The 22,500-nt window shown below is 49.7% G+C and overlaps 2 protein-coding genes across 2 annotated transcripts in view; both read right to left on the minus strand.

The window, feature by feature from the left end:
- The window catches only part of LOC143503130 (uncharacterized), a 52,890-nt gene extending 45,455 nt beyond the window's left edge, over positions 1-7,435 (minus strand). The window contains exons 1-2 of the mRNA XM_076995573.1: positions 7,175-7,435; positions 6,008-6,116 (exon numbers count right to left, since the gene is read on the minus strand). Coding sequence (XP_076851688.1) covers positions 6,008-6,116; positions 7,175-7,435 — 370 coding nt within the window. The remainder of the gene's footprint in view (positions 1-6,007; positions 6,117-7,174) is intronic.
- A 3,791-nt stretch (positions 7,436-11,226) lies between these two features.
- Positions 11,227-22,482, minus strand: LOC143503131 (uncharacterized). The gene is made up of 9 exons (XM_076995574.1): positions 22,302-22,482; positions 21,573-21,662; positions 19,515-19,696; positions 18,432-18,515; positions 18,040-18,113; positions 16,661-16,787; positions 15,989-16,156; positions 11,738-11,977; positions 11,227-11,322 (listed from the first exon to the last, which is right to left on the minus strand). Exons 1-9 carry the CDS (start codon positions 22,372-22,374, stop codon positions 11,227-11,229), a joined length of 1,134 nt encoding a protein of 377 aa, XP_076851689.1. The 5' UTR covers positions 22,375-22,482.
- Positions 22,483-22,500: the final 18 nt, after the last annotated feature.

A 22,500-nucleotide genomic window follows, 5' to 3' on the forward strand; every position in this document is an offset into this window, starting at 1 on the left:
GCGAACGTGATTTTCATTGGCCAGTAGTTTAAGGCTGTCGGTCTGCTCTCGGCTTCCGGCCCTGACGGCGTCCTTCCACCCGAGCTCCGTAAGTGCATCCGAAAGTGGCACAACCCGAACCAATCGACATGCAAATGACCCGCTAATGTCAGGCCTGCTCACCCAGCCGACGCCCTGACTCCCTGCCAGGGGCCACCCTTTGATCCGCTGCTCAGGTTTCAGCCGGAGTTCTCTTCTCCCGCCAGATCCTCACCTGGAGCACCTGACCCCTTCACCTCCCTCACACCCCCTTTCTTCTCCTTCCTCTGTTCTTTTCTTTTCTTTCTCCCTCTCTGTTTGGCCTGCGTTGGCAAAACGTGAGGCATAAATCTCCTGGAGTGTCCGGGCAAAGGGGTGCACCTCCCCCACCGCAGGGGCACGAGTAGCACGGTGGGGGGTCAAAGTTCGCGGCGGAGAGGAAGTGACAAGCTGTGAAATGTAAAAGAGCAATTTCTTCCACATGTTCCGTTGCTCAGCGATGGGTGCTGAGCTGTCAGACGACATCACGTTTAAAATGGGACAGGTTGCTACCCAGCAGACCTGTCACAACTCATTTGTAATTAAAAAGTCTGTGTGATGTTTAAAGCAAAGCACCCGAGAAACTTTTTTTTAATACTCTGCTCTGTTAAATAAAGATGAGTGCAGGCAAAACGAAAGTTATGTTAATAGCAGGGTAGTGTAGCTGCTAGATCAATACCCGACAAGCCTGCTTTTGATTCAGGTGGTGCTGTGGCCTCGCAGAAGGACCGGAGAAGAGAGAAAGGGTTGCAGTTCTCAAGGGTGCCCATAGGGGGCGGAATGATGGTGGATCTGTGTGCTGCTGGAAGCACCTAATCGCAGCCTGCCGTTAGTAGAGTCTATGCCACAGACTCCACCCTCTTCCCTCTCCATGCCCTTCCTGCTCCAACCGAATCTGAGCAGGTGCTCATGCAAACTCCAGATTGAAGTGCTCTGCCAGATCCTAAATCTCTAAACACCAGCCGTTCCTCCCAGACTACCCAGCTCCTGCTAACCTGCTGACCTAGAGCACAGCAGAGCAGCCTGACCCAGGAGGGTGACTGACGTGCTTGTATCATGCTCTGATACACACTCCTCCTTCCTGCTCTGAACTGGGCATGTGACTTTCTGTGCTCAGCCACTTCCTCAAACTAACAGGGTTAGTGTTAGTACATAGTCATGACAGATTCAGGGGCAGAATCTGGAGCTGCAATCAGGGGCTTTACTCTGCTAGCTCTGGCCCCTCTGGAGCATCTGAGGACCTCACGTTCAGATCGTGTGGAACTCTTAACCAGATGGGCTTTGTCGAGGGCCATTGGCACCTCACAGTGTTGCGGGACTGCTGATTTTAACACAGTTGCGGGACTGCTGGTTTTAACTGAGCTTCACAGTGCCCTATGCTGGAGGACATTCTGCTCCAGCACAAATACATCAGCTCACCAAGGGTCTGGATGGTAGATCATTCTCAGTGCAGAAAGGTTCTCCATGGCTGGGGAACTATGCTGTGTTACTGTGTTTTTGTACTATTGTACTACTGTACGGTACTGCAGTAATCTCATACTATAGTGAGACTGGGGGACAGTGCTGTTGGGGTTAGGGGTGGGGACAGTGCTGTTGGGGTTAGGGGTGGGGACAGTGCTGTTATGGTTAGGGTTGGGGACAGTGCTGTTGGGGTTAGGGTTGGGGACAGTGCTGTTGGGGTTAGGGTTGGAGACAGTGCTGTTGGCGTTAGGGTTGGGGACAGTGCTGTTGGGGTTAGGGTTGGGGACAGTGCTGTTGGGGTTAGGGTTGGGGACAGTGCTGTTGGGGTTAGTGTTGGGGACAGTGCTGTTGGGGTTAGTGTTGGGGACAGTGCTGTTGGGGTTAGGGGTGGGGACAGTGCTGTTGGGGTTAGGGTTGGGGACAGTGCTGTTGGGGTTAGGGTTGGGGACAGTGCTGTTGGGGTTAGTGTTGGGGACAGTGCTGTTGTGGTTAGGGTTGGGGACAGTGCTGTTGGGGTTAGGAGTGGGGACAGTGCTGTTGGGGTTAGTGTTGGGGACAGTGCTGTTGGCGTTAGGGTTGGGGACAGAGCTGTTGGGGTGAGAGTAGAGGGCAGTGCTGTTGTGGTTAGGGTTGGGGACAGTGCTGTTGGGGTTAGTGTTGGGGACAGTGCTGTTGGGGTTAGGGTTGGGGACAGTGCTGTTGTGGTTAGTGTTTGGGACAGTGCTGTTGGGGTTAGGGTTGGGGACAGTGCTGTTGGCGTTAGGGTTGGGGACAGTGCTGTTGTGGTTAGGGTTGGGGACAGTGCTGTTGGGGTTAGGGTTGGGGACAGTGCTGTTGGCGTTAGGGTTGGAGACAGTGCTGTTGGCGTTAGGGGTGGGGACAGTGCTGTTGGGGTTAGGGTTGGGGACAGTGCTGTTGGGGATAGGGTTGGGGACAGTGCTGTTGGCATTAGGGTTGGAGACAGTGCTGTTGGCGTTAGGGGTGGGGACAGTGCTGTTGGGGTTAGGGTTGGGGACAGTGCTGTTGGGGATAGGGTTGGGGACAGTGCTGTTGGCGTTAGGGTTGGAGACAGTGCTGTTGGCGTTAGGGGTGGGGACAGTGCTGTTGGGGTTAGGGTTGGGGACAGTGCTGTTGGGGATAGGGTTGGGGACAGTGCTGTTGGCGTTAGGGTTGGAGACAGTGCTGTTGGCGTTAGGGGTGGGGACAGTGCTGTTGGGGTTAGGGTTGGGGACAGTGCTGTTGGGGTTAGGGTTGGGGACAGTGCTGTTGGGGATAGGGTTGGGGACAGTGCTGTTGGCATTAGGGTTGGGGACAGTGCTGTTGGGATTAGTGTTGGGGACAGTGCTGTTGTGGTTAGGGGTGGGGACAATGCTGTTGTGGTTAGGGGTGGGGACAGTGCTGTTGGGGTTAGGGGTGGGGACAGTGCTGTTGGGGTTAGGGTTGGGAACAGTGCTGTTGGGGTTAGGGTTGGAGACAGTGCTGTTGGCGTTAGGGTAGGGACAGTGCTGTTGGGGTTAGGGTTGGGGACAGTGCTGTTGTGGTTAGTGTTTGGGACAGTGCTGTTGGGATTAGTGTTGGGGACAGTGCTGTTGTGGTTAGGGGTGGGGACAATGCTGTTGTGGTTAGGGTTGGGGACAGTGCTGTTGGGGTTAGGGGTGGGGACAGTGCTGTTGGGGTTAGGGTTGGGAACAGTGCTGTTGGGGTTAGGGTTGGGGACAGTGCTGCTGGGGTTAGGGTTGGGGACAGTGCTGTTGGGGTTAGGGTTGGGGACAGTGCTGTTGTGGTTAGTGTTTGGGACAGTGCTGTTGGGATTAGTGTTGGGGACAGTGCTGTTGTGGTTAGGGGTGGGGACAATGCTGTTGTGGTTAGGGTTGGGGACAGTGCTGTTGGGGTTAGGGTTGGGGACAGTGCTGTTGGGGTTAGGGTTGGGGACAGTGCTGTTGGGGTTAGTGTTGGGGACAGTGCTGTTGGGGTTAGTGTTGGAGACAGTGCTGTTGGGGTTAGGGGTGGGGACAGTGCTGTTGGGGTTAGGGTTGGGGACAGTGCTGTTGTGGTTAGGGGTGGGGACAATGCTGTTGTGGTTAGGGTTGGGGACAGTGCTGTTGGGGTTAGGGTTGGGGACAGTGCTGTTGGGGTTAGGGTTGGGGACAGTGCTGTTGGGGTTAGTGTTGGGGACAGTGCTGTTGGGGTTAGTGTTGGAGACAGTGCTGTTGGGGTTAGGGGTGGGGACAGTGCTGTTGGGGTTAGGGTTGGGGACAGTGCTGTTGGGGTTAGTGTTGGGGACAGTGCTGTTGTGGTTAGGGTTGGGGACAGTGCTGTTGGGGTTAGGAGTGGGGACAGTGCTGTTGGGGTTAGTGTTGGGGACAGTGCTGTTGTGGTTAGGGGTGGGGACAATGCTGTTGTGGTTAGGGGTGGGGACAATGCTGTTGTGGTTAGGGGTGGGGACAGTGCTGTTGGGGTTAGGGGTGGGGACAGTGCTGTTGGGGTTAGGGTTGGGAACAGTGCTGTTGGGGTTAGGGTTGGAGACAGTGCTGTTGGCGTTAGGGTAGGGACAGTGCTGTTGGGGTTAGGGTTGGGGACAGTGCTGTTGTGGTTAGTGTTTGGGACAGTGCTGTTGGGATTAGTGTTGGGGACAGTGCTGTTGTGGTTAGGGGTGGGGACAATGCTGTTGTGGTTAGGGTTGGGGACAGTGCTGTTGGGGTTAGGGGTGGGGACAGTGCTGTTGGGGTTAGGGTTGGGAACAGTGCTGTTGGGGTTAGGGTTGGGGACAGTGCTGCTGGGGTTAGGGTTGGGGACAGTGCTGTTGGGGTTAGGGTTGGGGACAGTGCTGTTGTGGTTAGTGTTTGGGACAGTGCTGTTGGGATTAGTGTTGGGGACAGTGCTGTTGTGGTTAGGGGTGGGGACAATGCTGTTGTGGTTAAGGTTGGGGACAGTGCTGTTGGGGTTAGGGTTGGGGACAGTGCTGTTGGGGTTAGGGTTGGGGACAGTGCTGTTGGGGTTAGTGTTGGGGACAGTGCTGTTGGGGTTAGTGTTGGGGACAGTGCTGTTGGGGTTAGGGGTGGGGACAGTGCTGTTGGGGTTAGGGTTGGGGACAGTGCTGTTGGGGTTAGGGTTGGGGACAGTGCTGTTGGGGTTAGTGTTGGGGACAGTGCTGTTGTGGTTAGGGTTGGGGACAGTGCTGTTGGGGTTAGGAGTGGGGACAGTGCTGTTGGGGTTAGTGTTGGGGACAGTGCTGTTGGCGTTAGGGTTGGGGACAGAGCTGTTGGGGTGAGAGTAGAGGGCAGTGCTGTTGTGGTTAGGGTTGGGGACAGTGCTGTTGGGGTTAGTGTTGGGGACAGTGCTGTTGGGGTTAGGGTTGGGGACAGTGCTGTTGTGGTTAGTGTTTGGGACAGTGCTGTTGGGGTTAGGGTTGGGGACAGTGCTGTTGGCGTTAGGGTTGGGGACAGTGCTGTTGTGGTTAGGGTTGGGGACAGTGCTGTTGGGGTTAGGGTTGGGGACAGTGCTGTTGGCGTTAGGGTTGGAGACAGTGCTGTTGGCGTTAGGGTTGGGGACAGAGCTGTTGTGGTTAGGGGTGGGGACAGTGCTGTTGGGGTTAGGGTTGGGGACAGTGCTGTTGGGGTTAGGGGTGGGGACAGTGCTGTTGGGGTTAGGGTTGGGGACAGTGCTGTTGGCGTTAGGGTTGGAGACAGTGCTGTTGGCGTTAGGGGTGGGGACAGTGCTGTTGGGGTTAGGGTTGGGGACAGTGCTGCTGGGGTTAGGGTTGGGGACAGTGCTGTTGGGGTTAGGGTTGGGGACAGTGCTGTTGGGGATAGGGTTGGGGACAGTGCTGTTGGCATTAGGGTTGGGGACAGTGCTGTTGTGGTTAGGGGTGGGGACAATGCTGTTGTGGTTAGGGGTGGGGACAGTGCTGTTGGGGTTAGGGGTGGGGACAGTGCTGTTGGGGTTAGGGTTGGGAACAGTGCTGTTGGGGTTAGGGTTGGAGACAGTGCTGTTGGCGTTAGGGTAGGGACAGTGCTGTTGGGGTGAGAGTGGAGGACAATGCTGTTGTGGTTAGGGGTGGGGACAGTGCTGTTGTGGTTAGGGTTGGAGACAGTGCTGTTGGGGTTAGGGTTGGGGACAGTGCTGTTGTGGTTAGGGGTGGGGACAGTGCTGTTGTGGTTAGGGGTGGGGACAGTGCTGTTGGGATTAGTGTTGGGGACAGTGGTGTTGGGGTTAGGGGTGGGGACAGTGCTGTTGGCGTTAGGGTTGGGGACAGTGCTGTTGGGGTTAGGGTTGGGGACAGTGCTGTTGGGGTTAGGGGTCGGGACAGTGCTGTTGTGGTTAGGGGTGGGGACAGTGCTGTTGTGGTTAGGGTTGGGGACAGTGCTGTTGTGGTTAGGGTTGGGGACAGTGCTGTTGTGGTTAGGGGTGGGGACAGTGCTGTTGTGGTTAGGGGTGGGGACAGTGCTGTTGTGGTTAGGGGTGGGGACAGTGCTCTCGAGGGCTCTACCTGGCAGCGACGTAGATGAGCAGGCAGCCGGCTCTGACGCGATGGCGCTAGGGATCGTCCGGAGGGCGGAGGGCGGTTCCTCTGAGCCCCCTCGCGGGACTCTCCTCACCTACAGATCCAGAGACAGAACGGCTCTAAACACACATCACACAGCTACACTAATGACACCCTCGCATGGCACAAGTGTGATAAAGCTTTCTGATCAGGATGGAATGGATTTTAACACCAGTGTAGCCAGAACACACAAAACCCATGAACACAGACAAGATTGCTATTGCACAGACGCTGCACAACGTAATCTGTGCTCTAGTTTCTGTATATTTCCAGGATCATCAGGTTCCAATACCAGGCTGTTCCACTGCCTAATTCGTTACAGTGACTTCACTTCCATTATCCTGTAATAGTGTATTAGTGATATTAATCCATCATTCACTAGTGGTGTAAAGGGACAGGATAAGCAGATGCCGTCTGCTCTGAGAGAAGCCATTGTTCCACCTCTTAATTCAATTAAGCTGTTGAGTAACAGGATCAATGCATTTCCTCAAATGCGTCCGGATATGTTTAGTAAAGATGTGGTTTGTTTACAATCTGGCTCCAATTTTCAATTTCCTTGCGAGGGCCATTTACATACAGAGAAGCACACAAACACACATGAGCAAACACCAAGGACACTCACAAACACACACTAGCGCACACACAAACACAACACAGACCCCATGCTGCAGCCCTTAAGATTCCTGTTCGCTCTGCAGCCCAGAAGATGAGATAACACTAGCATTGTATACATTTCCCTTTGTTTTTTATTAGAGATAAGGGGGTAAAATGGGATTCAGCTATTATTATTTTTTCACAGTACCTTATATGTACTGGCAGTAAGACGGCGGCACGTTCTGCTCCTGGCCTATTGTACACATCTACGTGTTTGACACGGTTTAAAAACAGCAAGAGGCTAAGGAGGAGGAAAACATGTACACTTTGTCAAATGAAGATTAAATCCATATTTCATACTTTTTCAAAGAAAAAATAACTAGAGTCATTTAAGTGTTCACATTATGTGCACTGGGCATTCTAATAATGGGAGGATCATATCCATCTGATACCACGTCTGATGTGTGTGATACGTCTGATACGTGGCCCAGTCTCCGCCCCGGCGTACAGGACGTGTACCTGAAAGTACAGGTTACACAGCCAGTTGTCCAGGTCAGCGGCGAGCAGTTGCTCTATTTTACTGAAGTGGTCGAGGGTGGGCTGGGGGCCACCCCAGAGGAGGGGAGTGCGGAAAGTGCCCTGGGCAAGGGTGAGGGAGCAGCCGCACACAGGGAACACGCCCCACGCCACCACGCCACTCACGGGCCCCTGCACACCGGGCATGCTCAGGAGCCGGAATACCAGCACAGCGGAGGGCAAGAGGTCACATGGTGCAGGCATGACCTGAGAGAGAGTGAGAGAGAGAGAGAGAGAGAGAGAGAGAGAGACATTACTACCTCATGACCACCCAAGCGTTTTATCCTAGACTGTGTTTTCTTCTTCAAGCTTCCCTATTGCAGTGTTTGGTGCACTTGAACCAAACCGTATCCATTCCTGTCTTCCCAGATTCTACAATGTTTTGTTTGTGTGTTATTCTGTAGTATTATCAAACACTGATCCAGCCTTTGGTACCATTACTGATATAATTCAATTCAGATTCAATTGAACTGAGATAGAAGCACAGATAAAATGTGTATTATGAGCTAAACAAAAGATAGATTTTTTAAATTGACTTTTAAAGCAAATATTCATAGCTAAAAGGTAAGTACACCTATTTGTTGAAGTATTAGATTTAAACGAAAAAGCCAACCAAGTGACTGAGACACTGTTTACAGCCTTAGAGCATGAAAAATGAAACGTGAATATTTCATTTTCTTATCCATTGTCTGTCATATGGTCATCCAGGTGCCTAAGAGGACAGAGCTCCCTGTCGGTCTCAGGCTTCCCGTGTGTGTTTTCCTCCGAGAGCTGTTCTTAGCTCCTGCGTTCCTCCCTTCACACAGTAGGAACTCCTGCAGATGCAGCGGGACCATATCTGCTGTGACGTGTGTGTGCAAAAGCAACTCAACTGAAGTGAGTCACGCCAAACTCATCGTGCAGAAGTTTAAACTGTTAAAAAAAAAAAAAAACGTGTGGCTACATTTAAGGCTTGGAGACGGCGGGCAACAGGATTTGGAAGGTTTTATTTGCGTTCTCAAGGTGAGGAGATCAGAAGAGTTTACGGCACATAACCGTAATGTTGGGAGGCACACGCTGAGGCAAACCCAGACGGCGGTGCCAGAAGACATCATCTTTAAAGGGGCAAATTCAGGAGGATTTAGGGCTGATTTATTATAGCACGTGTGAGACGCACGCGAGCTGACAGCCGTGCTGGGGGTTCACGTGCTTAACAAACATGGGTTCCTATTTACTGCAGGAACGGGAGATAGACCCGCGTAGCGGCGTTAAAAAATGAAGTGACAGAGAGGAGCTCGGGACTTCATCAATCACACGGGGGAATATTTCACCCCTCCATCAGTGTGATGGGGAGACGGGGTGGGGTGGGGGGTGTCGCACACATCTGCTTGCATCATCCTCACACCTGAACCAAAACCTCTCAGTGACTCAGGCCTGCAATTTATTCTATATTCTCTATTATATGGGGAGGATACATCATATGCTGTGATCACTAAAAGAATAAGTGTAGGGCTATAAATATCAGAGAGAACAGAGAGAGAGAAGAGAGAAAGAAAGAGAAAAGTGACAGAAAGTGACAGAATAACTAGGAAGAAGTGTGCGTCGGTGGCCTTTCTGAGTTGGAGCCACAAGCGACAAACCAGCAGAACCCGACTGGAGAAACTCTTCACCCATTAGAAAGTCGGAAATCACAACAGGCCTGTGTTCTCTATGCAAGCTTGAAGTGGGCGGAGTGGCGGAAGGATGACTTTAACGTGCGGCTGAGCTGGGATTGTTTTTAGGTTTTTTAGGTTATATATATATACACTTCAGGTGCGAAGGAGGCGTGTAGGCTCTGGGAGAACATGAGGAGAGATGGAGGAGCTTAAACAGTGAGGGGGAGCAACAGTGTCTGGCCAGGCAGGCACCAGCCGCTTATCATACCCATCCCTGCCTGGGCTGCTGAGACCTAGCAGCCCACTTAGAGACATGTACCTCCACACACACACACACACACACACACACACACACACACACACACACACACACACACACACACACACACACACACACACACACACACGCACACGCACTCACACTCACACACACACACACACACACACACACACACACACACACACATCCATAAGAGAGATCAAATCTCCATGTGGTTCTGCTCTTTCCACCAACACACTGGCAGAAACAAAGAAAGAATTGAGGAGCAAGAGAGAGAGAGAGAGAGAGAGAGAGAGAGAGAGAGAAAGAAAACGTGATTCCGCCTACTATGCCTAATTCCTAATTTCCTCTCCAAAAGCACAGAAAGAGATAGAAGGAGTGATGGACTGCCAATGTGGAGACTGCAGCCAATCACAGGCAAAGCTGATCAGACTCTCCGGCCCATAAACAAACGCTAAAAGCGGCAAAGCCAACCTGAGCAGCAGAGAACGCTTGGCAAGGAGACATGAGATGGAGCAGAGGAGATTCTCACAGGATAGATGGAGCTAAAGCCCAGACACACACACACACACACACACACACACACACACGCACGCACAGATACAACCATTCTAAACAAGGACACTAAGGAAATGTTTTTTGTAATTCCCTGAAAACATATCCCATTACCTGAGGATAAGGTGATGGAAAACAAATGATTATGCATGTGTTTAGCAGCTTGTAAAGCTATCAGCAACGTAGCTATCATGCATTTGATTGCCAATCCTCTAGAGAAAATAATCAAACAGCCAATCATATGCGAATGTGTGAACATCCATATGTGACTGCGTCTGTTCTTTTGAAGGTTTTGGGGTTTTTGTCAATCACATTACCACTTTTATCATTATTTAAGATTGATGCTCAATGCTTTAGCAACAGTAAATCACAATTCATGCCAATAAAGCCACTTGAATCATAAACTGGGGGGGAGAGATATTAAACCAGTACTCTAATCTAGAGATAGGACTGGTGATTACAGTTTCCTTTAAATCCACTTTTAAAGACATTTCTTCCTTTTCTGCTGTATATTTTTAAAATAATTATTATTGCTACTATTGTTAAGTTTTTATTGTTTTAAGTAGTTTTATTGTTAAATATTAAACCCCTGATCCGAACTGATAAAACCAGAACTGGCCCAAGGCTGTTCCCACTTACAACCCGCATGGGCAATCTGAGACATTTTAGCAGCACAGTCCCCACACATATTGGGCCCAATTCATGGAGGCATTTAAGGTCATCTGATAATTTAGGCTCTGGATCCCTACAGGATGGATCACATAGAGAATTCTTATGATTTATGAAAGCCTGTAATATTCTCTATTTCAATATTATCATATGCTGTTTACATCCCACTCTACATTTCTCTCTAGCTTTCATTCCTTCATCTTCACTCCTATAAACTGCTCTTACATAAATGAATTATAAACCTTCGCTTTGATTTACATTCGTGACTGAAATGTCATATTTGAGAACGGGCTGTTTGAAACATATTGGATTTTCTTCAGCTAAAACCCTGAGGTTTCTCTAGCAGAGTCTGACATGTTGGCTTCCCGTGTCCTTACGAGCAGCGGTCTGCACTGCTCAACAACAGTTGGCTGGATGGTCAGAAAAAGAACTGACAAACCCAACCAACCGATGAGAGTAAAGAACATTCCAGAAGTTCTTAAGGACTCTCGCAAGTCCCACACCGCCAATCAACCTTTGGGGGAGCAGGACAGGGTGCACGAGCTACAAAGTGTCTCCACAGCATAAGCTGAACGTCCTGCACGTTGTCTTCTGTGGTGGTGGAGTCAGGAGGGGGTCCACGTTTCTGCACCCTCACGTTCACCACCGTTTCGGCCGTCGTGTGCTCGTCACGCAGGACTGGGCCAGACGAGCGCTGGTTCTCTTACGAGGCAAACGTTTAGCAAATTTCGCCTCTGGATCCCTCTTCAAAGGCTCGGCCTCACTCGCCACCTCCCTTTGCAGGGATGAGGGGCGTTAATAGATACCCCTTGTTGTCAGAATTACTTTCAGATGAAGAGTGTGTTTTGAGTTTCTCGTCACATGTGTGAATCCTCAAAATCCTTGTCGTCATTTTCCTCTCGTTTGGTCTCGCTCCTGCACTCCGGCTGTCTCCTGTCCCACAGACCCTGTCCCTGATCTCTCAACACGGAAAATGTTCTAGTCCACAATCAAAAACACATTTGTGTAAATGTTACAGAAGATACACAGATTTGCGGAGGCAGTGGAGAGCTGTGAAGAGACATTTAAGCAACACACGCCATTCTAATGTTATGCCACCAAATGTCTCTCCACATCATCACAGTGTCAGTGTGACCTCTGAACTTAGAACCACTGATAACCTCAGTCTCCTCTATTGTGGCCTTAGAGAACCTCCCCCTGAAACTGGAAGCACCTCCCCCTTAAACTGGAAGCACCTCCCCCAAAACTCTTCTCCCAACGTTTTGGTAGATGTTTTGGTAGATGTTTTGGTAGATGTTTTGGTAGATGTTAAGGTGCGTCTGGAACGCAGGGCCTGTGGGAGCAGCAGCTGCGTGGGCATGTGCTCACCATGGGGAGGTCCTGCTCGAAGCACAAGTCCACGTCGCAGTGGCGACCTCCGTGTTCCACGGCCTCCGTGACGCCGACCCACCGCTGACCCTTCAGCCCAGACCAGATCAGCGGGGGCCCACCCAGCCGCCTGTGCAGGGTCACGCTCACGACATACGGGCCCCGTGCGAGCTTCTCCCGCACCGCCCGCAAACGGCCCACACACACCTCCACAGGCTGCGGCGCCCGCACCCACTCAACCTATGAAGACGGGTGGGGTGGGTGGGGCAAGTGGAGGGGGGGGGGGGGTAAGGAGGAGAGAGATACAGAGAGAAACAAAGAGACAGACAGACACAAAGATAAAATCAACTTTAACAGCCTGTGACCACAGGAGATTGATTTCTTCTCCTCTTACAGACACTCCACTCACTCTCACCCATGAGAATATAAATGTATGATTAATACAACCGCATCATTTAACAGTGATACATCAGCGCCACTTCCACAAACATGGAGGAGACGCTGCTGTGAGCGTGAGGGGGAGGAGCAGTCAGCGGGCGGGAGGGGGAGACAGAGTCAGGGACCACTTTAGGTGGGTGGAAGTTAAATATAGGTCTGCTTGTGGGAGAGCTGGGAGCCTCCACTGAATATACATGGGAGGAAAACCACAAGTGTGTGTGTGTGTGTGTGTGTGTGTGTGTGTGTACATGCATGTGTACATGAATGTGTATGTATGACCATGTGTGTGTGCGTGCATATATGCCTGCATGTACATGTACATGTGTGTGTGTGTGTGTGTGTGTGTGTGTGTGTGTGTGTGTGTGTGTGTGTGTGTGTGTGTGTGTATTCTGCCTGTATAAAGCTCACTTATCTCCTTTCTTGAGGAGAGAGTTACTGGGATTTCACACATAAAGAACACTGAGCTAGAGTCCCTACAACTCTCTCAAACACAGATTTATATGTGAGTGCATACACACACACACACACACACACACACACACACACACACACACACGCACACGCACACTCACTCACACTTACACACACATACATACACATAGTGATTCACACAGTCTAGGGGAGTGTTTGTATTTGTAATGTGAGAATTATTTAGGACTGTCAGTATAAACTAGGGAGCGAACAGTCCAGACGACTGGCTTACACTACCTACCTTCTACACTGTGGAATATTTCTACACCATGTGAATAAATGGCTGATTTAAAAACACTGCAGGATTTGTTCTTCAAAGCATGATCAAAGTGGCTTACAGACATTTAAACCAAGAAGACTATAATACATTCAGTAGCCTTTTGAAGTGTGAATCTAACAAAAACAATGTTAGTTACTAACAAGACAGTGAACTATGTATTTATAAACTAATAAATAATGCAAATAAATTATAAATAGAAATAGTAGGGAAAAAGAAAAGAGAAGAAATAGAGAAATTAAAAGCCAAAATTAGAAATCACTACAAGTGGCAGGTTTTTAACACACCATTAACAGAGGACTTGTAATAGTGTACTAAGCGCTATCCCTCAAAACAAGTGTGATAGAGTGTGAGCGGCTGCTGATCGATGTGTTACTGTATAACATAACTGTCTTTGTTACTGGGTTACCGTGTTACTGCCTTACTATGTTACTGGGTTACCATGTTACTGCCTTACTATATTACTGGGTTACTGTGTTACTGTGTTACTATGCTACTGTACTGCAGTGCTCTTAGGAATTATGCTCAGTTCTTAAAGAAGTCACAGATATCCATCCTGTTGAAAGATCACCAAAGTGACACAATGTCAGTCCCTCCATTCCTGTGTAACTGCTTTGCTGAGGGGGGCACGAAGCCTCCCCTGACCCCCTCCCCTAACCACCCCCCCCTCCCCTGACCACTCCCCCCACCCAACGTCCATAACACATCCCGCACTGCCCGGGGCTTCCAAGCGTCTCATAGGTGGAATAGTAGTAAGTTCTGCCCCTTCAGTCACGACAGCACATAGTGGACTGCCACCACCCACACCAAGTTTCTGCTCCTCCTCCTCTCCTCCAACTCAAAGCAGTCTGGTCCCCTGCTCTCTCCTCTATCCTAACTCAAAGCAGTCTGGTCCTCTACTCTCTCCTCCTCTCCTCCAACTCAAAGCAGTCTGGTCCTCTGCTCTCTCCTCTATCCTAACTCAAAGCAGTCTGGTCCTCTGCTCTCTCCTCCTCTCCCCCAACTCAAAGCAGTCTGGTCCTCTGCTCTCTCCTCTCCCCCAACTCAAAGCAGTCTGGTCCTCTGCTCTCTCCTCCTCTCCCCCAACTCAAAGCAGTCTGGTCCTCTGCTCTCTCCTCTCCCCCAACTCAAAGCAGTCTGGTCCTCTGCTCTCTCCTCCTCTCCCCCAACTCAAAGCCGTCTGGTCCTCTGCTCTCTCCTCCTCTCCCCTAACTCAAAGCAGTCTGGTCCTCTGCTCTCTCCTCCTCTCCCCCAACTCAAAGCAGTCTGGTCCTCTTCTCTCTCCTCTCCCCCAACTCAAAGCAGTCTGGTCCTCTTCTCTCTCCTCTCCCCCAACTCAAAGCAGTCTGGTCCTCTGCTCTCTCCTCTCCCCCAACTCAAAGCAGTCTGGTCCTCTGCTCTGTCCTCCTCTCCCCCAACTCAAAGCAGTCTGGTCCTCTGCTCTCTCCTCCTCTCCCCCAACTCAAAGCCGTCTGGTCCTCTGCTCTCTCCTCCTCTCCCCCAACTCAAAGCAGTCTGGTCCTCTGCTCTCTCCTCCTCTCCCCCAACTCAAAGCAGTCTGGTCCTCTGCTCTCTCCTCCTCTCCCCCAACTCAAAGCAGTCTGGTCCTCTGCTCTCTCCTCTATCCTAACTCAAAGCAGTCTGGTCCTCTGCTCTCTCCTCCTCTCCCCCAACTCAAAGCAGTCTGGTCCTCTTCTCTCTCCTCTCCCCCAACTCAAAGCAGTCTGGTCCTCTTCTCTCTCCTCTCCCCCAACTCAAAGCAGTCTGGTCCTCTGCTCTCTCCTCTCCCCCAACTCAAAGCAGTCTGGTCCTCTGCTCTCTCCTCTATCCTAACTCAAAGCAGTCTGGTCCTCTGCTCTCTCCTCCTCTCCCCCAACTCAAAGCCGTCTGGTCCTCTGCTCTCTCCTCCTCTCCCTCAACTCAAAGCAGTCTGGTCCTCTGCTCTCTCCTCCTCTCCCCCAACTCAAAGCAGTCTGGTCCTCTGCTCTCTCCTCCTCTCCCCCAACTCAAAGCAGTCTGGTCCTCTGCTCTCTCCTCTATCCTAACTCAAAGCAGTCTGGTCCTCTGCTCTCTCCTCCTCTCCCCCAACTCAAAGCAGTCTGGTCCTCTGCTCTATCCTCCTCTCCCCCAACTCAAAGCAGTCTGGTCCTCTGCTCTCTCCTCCTCTCACCCAACTCAAAGCAGTCTGGTCCTCTGCTCTCTCCTACTCTCCCCCAACTCAAAGCAGTCTGGTCCTCTGCTCTCTCCTCCTCTCCCCCAACTCAAAGCAGTCTGGTCCTCTGCTCTCTCCTACTCTCCCCCAACTCAAAGCAGTCTGGTCCTCTGCTCTCTCCTACTCTCCCCCAACTCAAAGCAGTCTGGTCCTCTGCTCTCTCATCCTCTCCCCCAACTCAAAGCAGTCTGGTCCTCTGCTCTCTCCTCTCTCTGAACGTTTGCTTTCTGCACCTTCGTCTTGGTGAAACCTCTTTTCAGGGAAATACACTGACAGCTCATGGAAACTCAACTCAGGAAACACAAAAAAAAAACCCAACAACAACAAAAATACTTCTTTTCATTCTAAGTATAGCCTAATATTCTGAGATTAAGCTTTCTCCTTAATTATTTTCATTTTAATTAGTAAATCTTAATTAACAATGAACATTTACCCTTAAAATTTTTGGCTTCAGACTGAAGGGGGGTGTTGGGGTGAATAAATATGACAATCTTTTTGAGTCCTGAAGGCAGGATTACTGATGCAGGCAAGCTTAGTTATTAAACACGTTCTAAATTAAATGCCTCCATGAATTTTGCACAGAAATATATTTTCATAGTTTTGCATGCCAAATGTGACATTTTATATTTGAGATTCATCTGCCGCAGTAATTTTGGAAATGTCATATAAACAAAGATTTTGTCATTTACCAATGAAATTACTATGCATGGCAGGTTAGCCATTGCTTTTCTGGCTGTGCTGGTTGTTTCAAGTCAGCAAGCCATAAAAAATCTTTATCTCTCTGAAACACAGCAATTTAGGAGATAATGGAATGGTGACTTGGGGGCAGAGATGCCAGTGTGAGGAATTATACCACAATCTCACCGCATTTACAGCCCTCCTCAAAGCTGCTTCCCTCTCTCTCTCCTTCTTCCTCTCTCTCTCTTTCTCCCTCTCTCTCCTTCTTACTCTCTCTCCTTCTGTCTTTCTCCTTCTTCTCCCTCTTTTTCTTTCTCTCTCTCCCCCCGTAAACCATGGCTGCCTGAGACAGGAATCATTACAACACTAAGCCTATACCATGACAGAACAACAGCATTTTAAACTGCACACACACACACACACACACACACACACACACCCATGTGCAAATGCAACCTTGAACACACATGCATGCACCCACACATAAATACTAATGCCCCTTTATTCTCAGTATGGATTTTTCTGAAAATAAAATTTTCTGAAATATATTTAATTTCCCTTTTACAATTTTTTCATAGTTACAAGCTATATGTGTGTGTATATTTATATATATACTCCTATATATACTCCTATGATCACTCCCACACACCTCTGATCACTCCCAGCTGACAAAGAAAATTCTTTTTCAGCATCTTTTAGAGCAGCGGTAACAGAACCAGACATAAACAGCAGAGCAGAACCCCACAGACCCACCCTGAGCTTCACATCGTCTCTGCTTCCTGTCAGGATCAGCTATGAGATATGTATATATGTGCGTGTGTGTGTGTGTGTGTGTGTGTGTACCTACCTGCCAGGGAAGGTCAGATTCAATGACCAGTGGCTCATTGTTCAATGTGACTTCACTGATTTCTCCATACTGTGCGATGACTTCAGCCTGGCGCTGACGCAAAGCATTCAGTAAGCGACTCTCTGCCCTGAAAACACATACACGTAGCACACACACACACACACACACACACACACACACACACACACACACACACAGCACACACACGTAGCACACAGCTCAACACAGCCCAACACTGTACACAAAACAACCACTAATCCTGTTAGCAGGTATCCTCACACTGCCCTGAACATAATCTAATAGGCTGCAACAGACGCAGGTCTAGTGCTTCTTCCCTCTCTCTCTCTCTCTCTCCCTCTTGCTTTCTTTCCCTCTGCCTTTCCCTCACCCTCTCTCCACCAGCCGGCCTCGATGTCTTATTGGGGCCAAAGCAATAAAGCCCTCCTTTGTACCATCTCCCCTAACCTCTTAATTCCTCAAAGCAGCAATACCATGCTGCCTGTCTCTGCTAAAGGAAACAAAATCAAATTAAATCAGGTAATTGCAGCACAACAGGAACAGAGTCTTGGTTAGACTTTGTTGTTGTTGTTGTTTCTTTAAAATGTTGCGTTGGCTTTCATCAGTAGTAAGAACAAGGCCACAGTATTTAGCTAATTAATCAAAGCATAGAGACTTTAAGCCAAAACACTCAAACTATAAGGAAAAATAAACCTATTTCTCCAGCATTTGCAGCCTAATCTCTGATCATCCTTGATCAGATCTGGGTAATGTAGCTCTGGGCAAAAACGTGAGGAGGCTCTGTTGTCTCTCAGCCACACACCAATAATATGAGGGGGAATTTACAGGGCCAAGGATGTCTGGGAAAGGTCACGGAACAACACTCCGCTCCCGCCCACAGCCCGGCCGCACCAGCCAGCCGATATTCCCCTGATTTTAATATGCCGATGTAGACAGGGCCGAACAGTTCTTAAAAACTTTAAGCACACTCATGCCTACAGGGGTGTGTGTGGTTGTGCGTGCGTGCGTGCGTGTGTGTGTGTGCGTGTGTGAGAGAGAGTGAGGGAGAAAGACGGAGAGAGGGGGGTTGAGAGAGATGGAGAGTGAGAGAGGGAGCACAGAGGAAAAGAGAAAGACTGATGTGCATAGAACAAAATTGATGCTCTTTTTGCGTCCAATGACACGGACAGATTTTTCTGCCCTGTGGCAACTTACCCACAATGCACCCGCACAGACAATGCGTTGTGAAGTATATTACGAATATATTACATATCGTCGCAAGAAAAAAATGTCAGCAAAATGTAAATGCTGTTCAGAACACAGATTAATGATTATTTCACATAACATCAGACGAAAACGTGCATGTATCGAGACACACACACCTCTGGAACGCTGCATACAGTCTCTCCTGTAGGACTGTCTCCTCCTGCTCCACGTCTCTGATGGGGAGAGACTCCTGTGTGGAAGAGCGCAGTCAGAAACTGAGACTACGAAGGCGTGTGAGCACTGGGGCATTTGCAACAAGGGGTGAAAACAGAATTACATCAGGTGGTAATTATTCCCGTGCTTAATTTGTTTATTAAATTTCATGATTACTTTACACAGCACCTAGCTTCCTACTGTAATTTGTTTATTAGAATGTGACGATGCTGGTGAGATGTTCCAGGAGGTCAGCGTGATCATCTGAGTGTCGTTTTTTTTTTTTTTTGGCCACCCTGATAACAGAAGGATCACAGATGATCAGACAGGACCAGTCGCAGCTCCTCGTCGGTACCTTAGCCGCGCCCCTCAACACGGCCATTAATCTCCGCTTCCTGGCCCACTCCCGCTCCACCAGCCCTCTGTCCGCATCTTCATCCTGCCAGGGAGGAGAAGACTAAATCAATCAATCAATCAATCAACCGATCGATCGATCAATAATGCGTGTTCAGTCAATGGCAGGTGCAGTAGCGCTATCTCCATGCTAGCACTGCAAGCCTGTAGACATTTCCCACAGGTGGTGTGCCCATCAGCCGAGCCCCACGTGGGCTGACTGACAGCATCACACTGGCGTTTGACTAGTCTTCCCACTGCTTACATGCTAAGACAGATCCTGGTCACAAAGAGGGTGAATAATCTCATTTCTTCCACTTTTACTCTGGATTTGGCCTCCCCCAGCTCTCAAGCAGTGCCTCCGCACATAATACAGCCTTCAAGAAGGAGGCGCGACGTGGTAGAAATCCGGGAGACTCCGTCAGCCGTAGGAGAGCAGCAGGAGCTGGGAGAGTTCTGGCCTACGCATCATCTCGTCAAGGCTGTTTTCCCCCCACAAAGGCTCTAAGTGCAGGCCAGCCATCCTGAAAGATGCTTTGGTTTCGTTAGCTATGACCTGTTTAACCAACGGTATTGCACACAGATTAAGGTCAACTGAACCATGCAGTTCTGAATGCCATCTTCAGGGACAGTAAAGGTGATCAGCATGGAGAGGAAAAATGCTTCTGATTTTAGCTGACTGGCATTTTGAGTGATATTTTGTGAGCGATCGCCAATTTGCAGAGCAATGAAGAAATATGAAACAAAGCAGTCAGTAATGACCAGCACAGACAGGACACTATACTTCCAAGGGACTTGTGGTTAAGGACATGATGACTTCAGAGCTCCCAAATCACTTTACGCAATTCAACCATCCGCTGCACACAGGAAGGTTACACAGACCTATTTTGTAAGTACTGTGTGTGTGTGTGTGTGTGTGTGTGTGTGTGTGTGTGTGTGTGTGTGTGTGTGTGTGTGTGTGTGTGTGTGTGTGTGCGTGTGCGTGTGCGTGTGCGTGTGCGTGTGCGTGTGCGTGTGCGTGTGCGTGTGTGTGTGTGACTCTGACCTGTTCCGGTGAAGACCGGCCTACTGGGATCATGTCATCTTGCACTTGCTCCCTCAGCTGTTCCACATAGTGGGGGATAACCTCCTCTCTCCTCTCCTTCATCTGCTCCCACAAACCATCCCTCCATCCAGCCAGAGGGACCCCAGAAGCCCCAGCCTCTGCCCTCTCCTCCAGAACACTACCTAGAGAGGGAGAGAGAGATAGAGGGAGAGAGAGAGAGAAAGAGAGAGCGAGAGAGTACACAAGATGTAAACTGCTGGAAAGCCTTTTGTAAAGATTTACAAATGGATGGACAAAGGGAAAATGAGCTGTTAATATCACCTTATCTTTATATAATTGCCATGTGCAAGCTGACTACCAGGGGAACATCGTGGTTACCAGTGGATCAACACAAGAATCAGTGGCTGCTCTGTGGATATCTATATGGTCTACCAGTACAGCCATTATCCATTTGAAACTAAAGATATACACATTGTGTATATATTTATACAGACTGTCCTATATACAGGTTGTGCCTCATAATCACCAAACACTTTACAACTCATGTGGAACATGCCAAGCCAGCCAAAACTGTGCCATTGTCCACTTCTTATGAATTGCTATCCACATACACCCACAGACACACAAGCGCATACACCCAGACACACACACAGCCCCCAGTGAGGTCGGAGAAACCTCGTTCAGGGCTGAGGCTCTGAGGTGCAGCCACTTTCCTCCAAACCAAATTACAGAGAAATTTGAAGATTTAATTAAACCATTCAGTTAATCAGACAGTCCTGCTAATGAAGGCCTAGTGTAATAGCACTGCTCCTCACACACACACACACACACACACACACACACACACACACACACACACACACACACTCACATATATATACATATACACACACACACACACAATCTAGGGTTAGGGTTGGGTTAATCGATGAAGCACCAGCTCATGGCTAATGTTCACCACAGGACAAGCTCTCATTATTTCCATGAAGAACTGCTTCACGGCTGCAGGGATTTTCTAGCGTTTCCCATAAGCCACTCTGCCTGCCTCACCGAGCCACACCTCCATCCAGCAGCACCAATCGGCTTCCGCCCAGAGGGACTTCTCCACGATCCCTTCCCCTTAAACACCCAGTGCTGGACTCGTGTCCATTCAGCTAACGACGTTTGTCAGGCCTTCTTCACCGTTAACCTGCTCTCGTGCATCAACGCTCCAGCCAAGGATCTTGATGATGCAGCGTGGGGTCTCGGGATCTCAGACGGAGGCGGAAAATCCGGGAGGCTGTCCAGCAGGGGGCAGCAGCGAGCGCTCCCGCCGCGGCCGCTCTGCGGCCTCCTGCCGCTGCCGTGAGGGCTGGATGGATGGGTGGGCGCTGGAAGAAGGGCTGATCCTCCTCCTCCTCCTCCTCCTCCTCCTCCTCCTCCACCTCCTCCGTAGAAGAAGGCTAATCCCAGTATCCTCTTTCCTAGTCCTGCTTTGTGGGATTACGGGGAGCGTCGGGAGACAATAGCCGTGCAGCTAATCTCGAAGCGCCAGCGCTAATCCCGAGCACACACACACACACACACACACACTCTCCTGCAGGCCCTGCCCAGGCAACCATGCCTCAGCCGGAGCTCGTGGAGGGAATTGTCCCGCCAAAACAAAGACGGCAAGAGGTCTGGCGTCTCCGCCGGTCCCGGGGGGCGGGGACTTAAACCCGTCCCCATGCTAATGGAACAAGGATTCCGTCAGGGACAATAATGAGACCAGCACAGGGGACAAGCCTATTACAGCAGTGATGAGTGGTGTGCTGTAATCAGCATCAGTCCACTGGGGCTCTCTGATGAGGAAAGAGCTCTTATGTGGTGGTTTATGAGATTTGAATAGCTGGGCTGACAGCTACCCTGGTAATTCTTTACAATGTCATGCTTGACAGAAGTATATTATAACATACAACTTCTGTAGTTCAGGAAGATTGCACCTTATATTGAAAACTTGCAAAATATCCAAAAGAAAGCACCCTCTATCAGATAAATGTGAGTTACCGAGTTCAGATCAGCTTTTGACGGTTGTCTTACCAGGCAGATCAACGATGGTGGACGTGTCGTCTTCATTCAGCATGTGAGCCAGCTTCTCAAACACACCACACTCATCCTCCTTCAGGAAGCCTGCGGCATAGGAGAAAGAGGGCTGGAAACGACGACCAACCCTGCTCCATTCCAACCCAACCCTTTTCTAACAAACTGACACTAATTCTACACCCCATTTCCCTTGCATTTATTAAAGTCAGAGCTAATAATAACATACATACAGGTCCTTATGCAAGGCGTCCTAAGGAGAGCAAATATATGCAGTTTTACATTGCGCTTTTCCCACCTAGGAAATATTATTGTCAAAGTTGATTCTGTTTGGTAGGATTCAAGGATATTACAGAGCAGCGATGTCCAGAAAGATTCGGCTGGAATGGCTTTTCTGTTAATAGGCAGGTTTCATTATAACATGCATATTACCTTGATCCCAAGAGCACGCTTTTAATAGGCAAATGCGGAGACATCTATCGCTACAATGAGGAGCTTTCCCGCCGTCATTTAGAGTTGTTAAAGGAAGCGGTGAAGGACTGAATATGGAACCAGCCAATGACACGTGACCTTCGGCAATGACGACCAGAGCGCCAGCCTATCTCATCGACCATCGGTAAAAGGTATTTACATAGACCATCCCACCGAGCGTGGCGACTGGCTGAGAGCGATCTCGTTCACCCTGCTTTAATGAATTGAGAAAGCCCATTACGGACAGAAATGGCATACTTAATTCCAGCTCATCTCCCGCTCCGACCCCGGCCGTCCTACACCGCCTTGGGTCGCCCTCCACCGCCGCCATGGGGTCAAAGTAATTTCGGGCACCTTCATTTCCTGTGGAAAGTACAGGCAGACGACAAAAGAGGAAAGTGAGAGAATGCTAGTGAGAAAGAGGGAGAGAGGTGGAGAGGTTGATAGGTGGCGGGTT

The sequence above is a fragment of the Brachyhypopomus gauderio genome, unplaced genomic scaffold (genome assembly GCF_052324685.1).
Source record: "Brachyhypopomus gauderio isolate BG-103 unplaced genomic scaffold, BGAUD_0.2 sc217, whole genome shotgun sequence".
NCBI classification, from domain to species: domain Eukaryota; kingdom Metazoa; phylum Chordata; class Actinopteri; order Gymnotiformes; family Hypopomidae; genus Brachyhypopomus; species Brachyhypopomus gauderio.

Coding starts and splice junctions, on each gene's coding strand:
- LOC143503131 (XM_076995574.1), bottom strand. CDS start 22,374: ATGGCGGCGGTGGAGGGCGACCCAAGGCGGTGTAGGACGGCCGGGGTC. Junction 16,788..18,039: donor CTGTATGCAGCGTTCCAGAG/GTGTGTGTGTCT, acceptor ATGTGTTTTCAG/GGCAGAGAGTCGCTTACTGA. Junction 11,978..15,988: donor GTAAATGCGGTGAGATTGTG/GTATAATTCCTC, acceptor CCGTCTTCATAG/GTTGAGTGGGTGCGGGCGCC.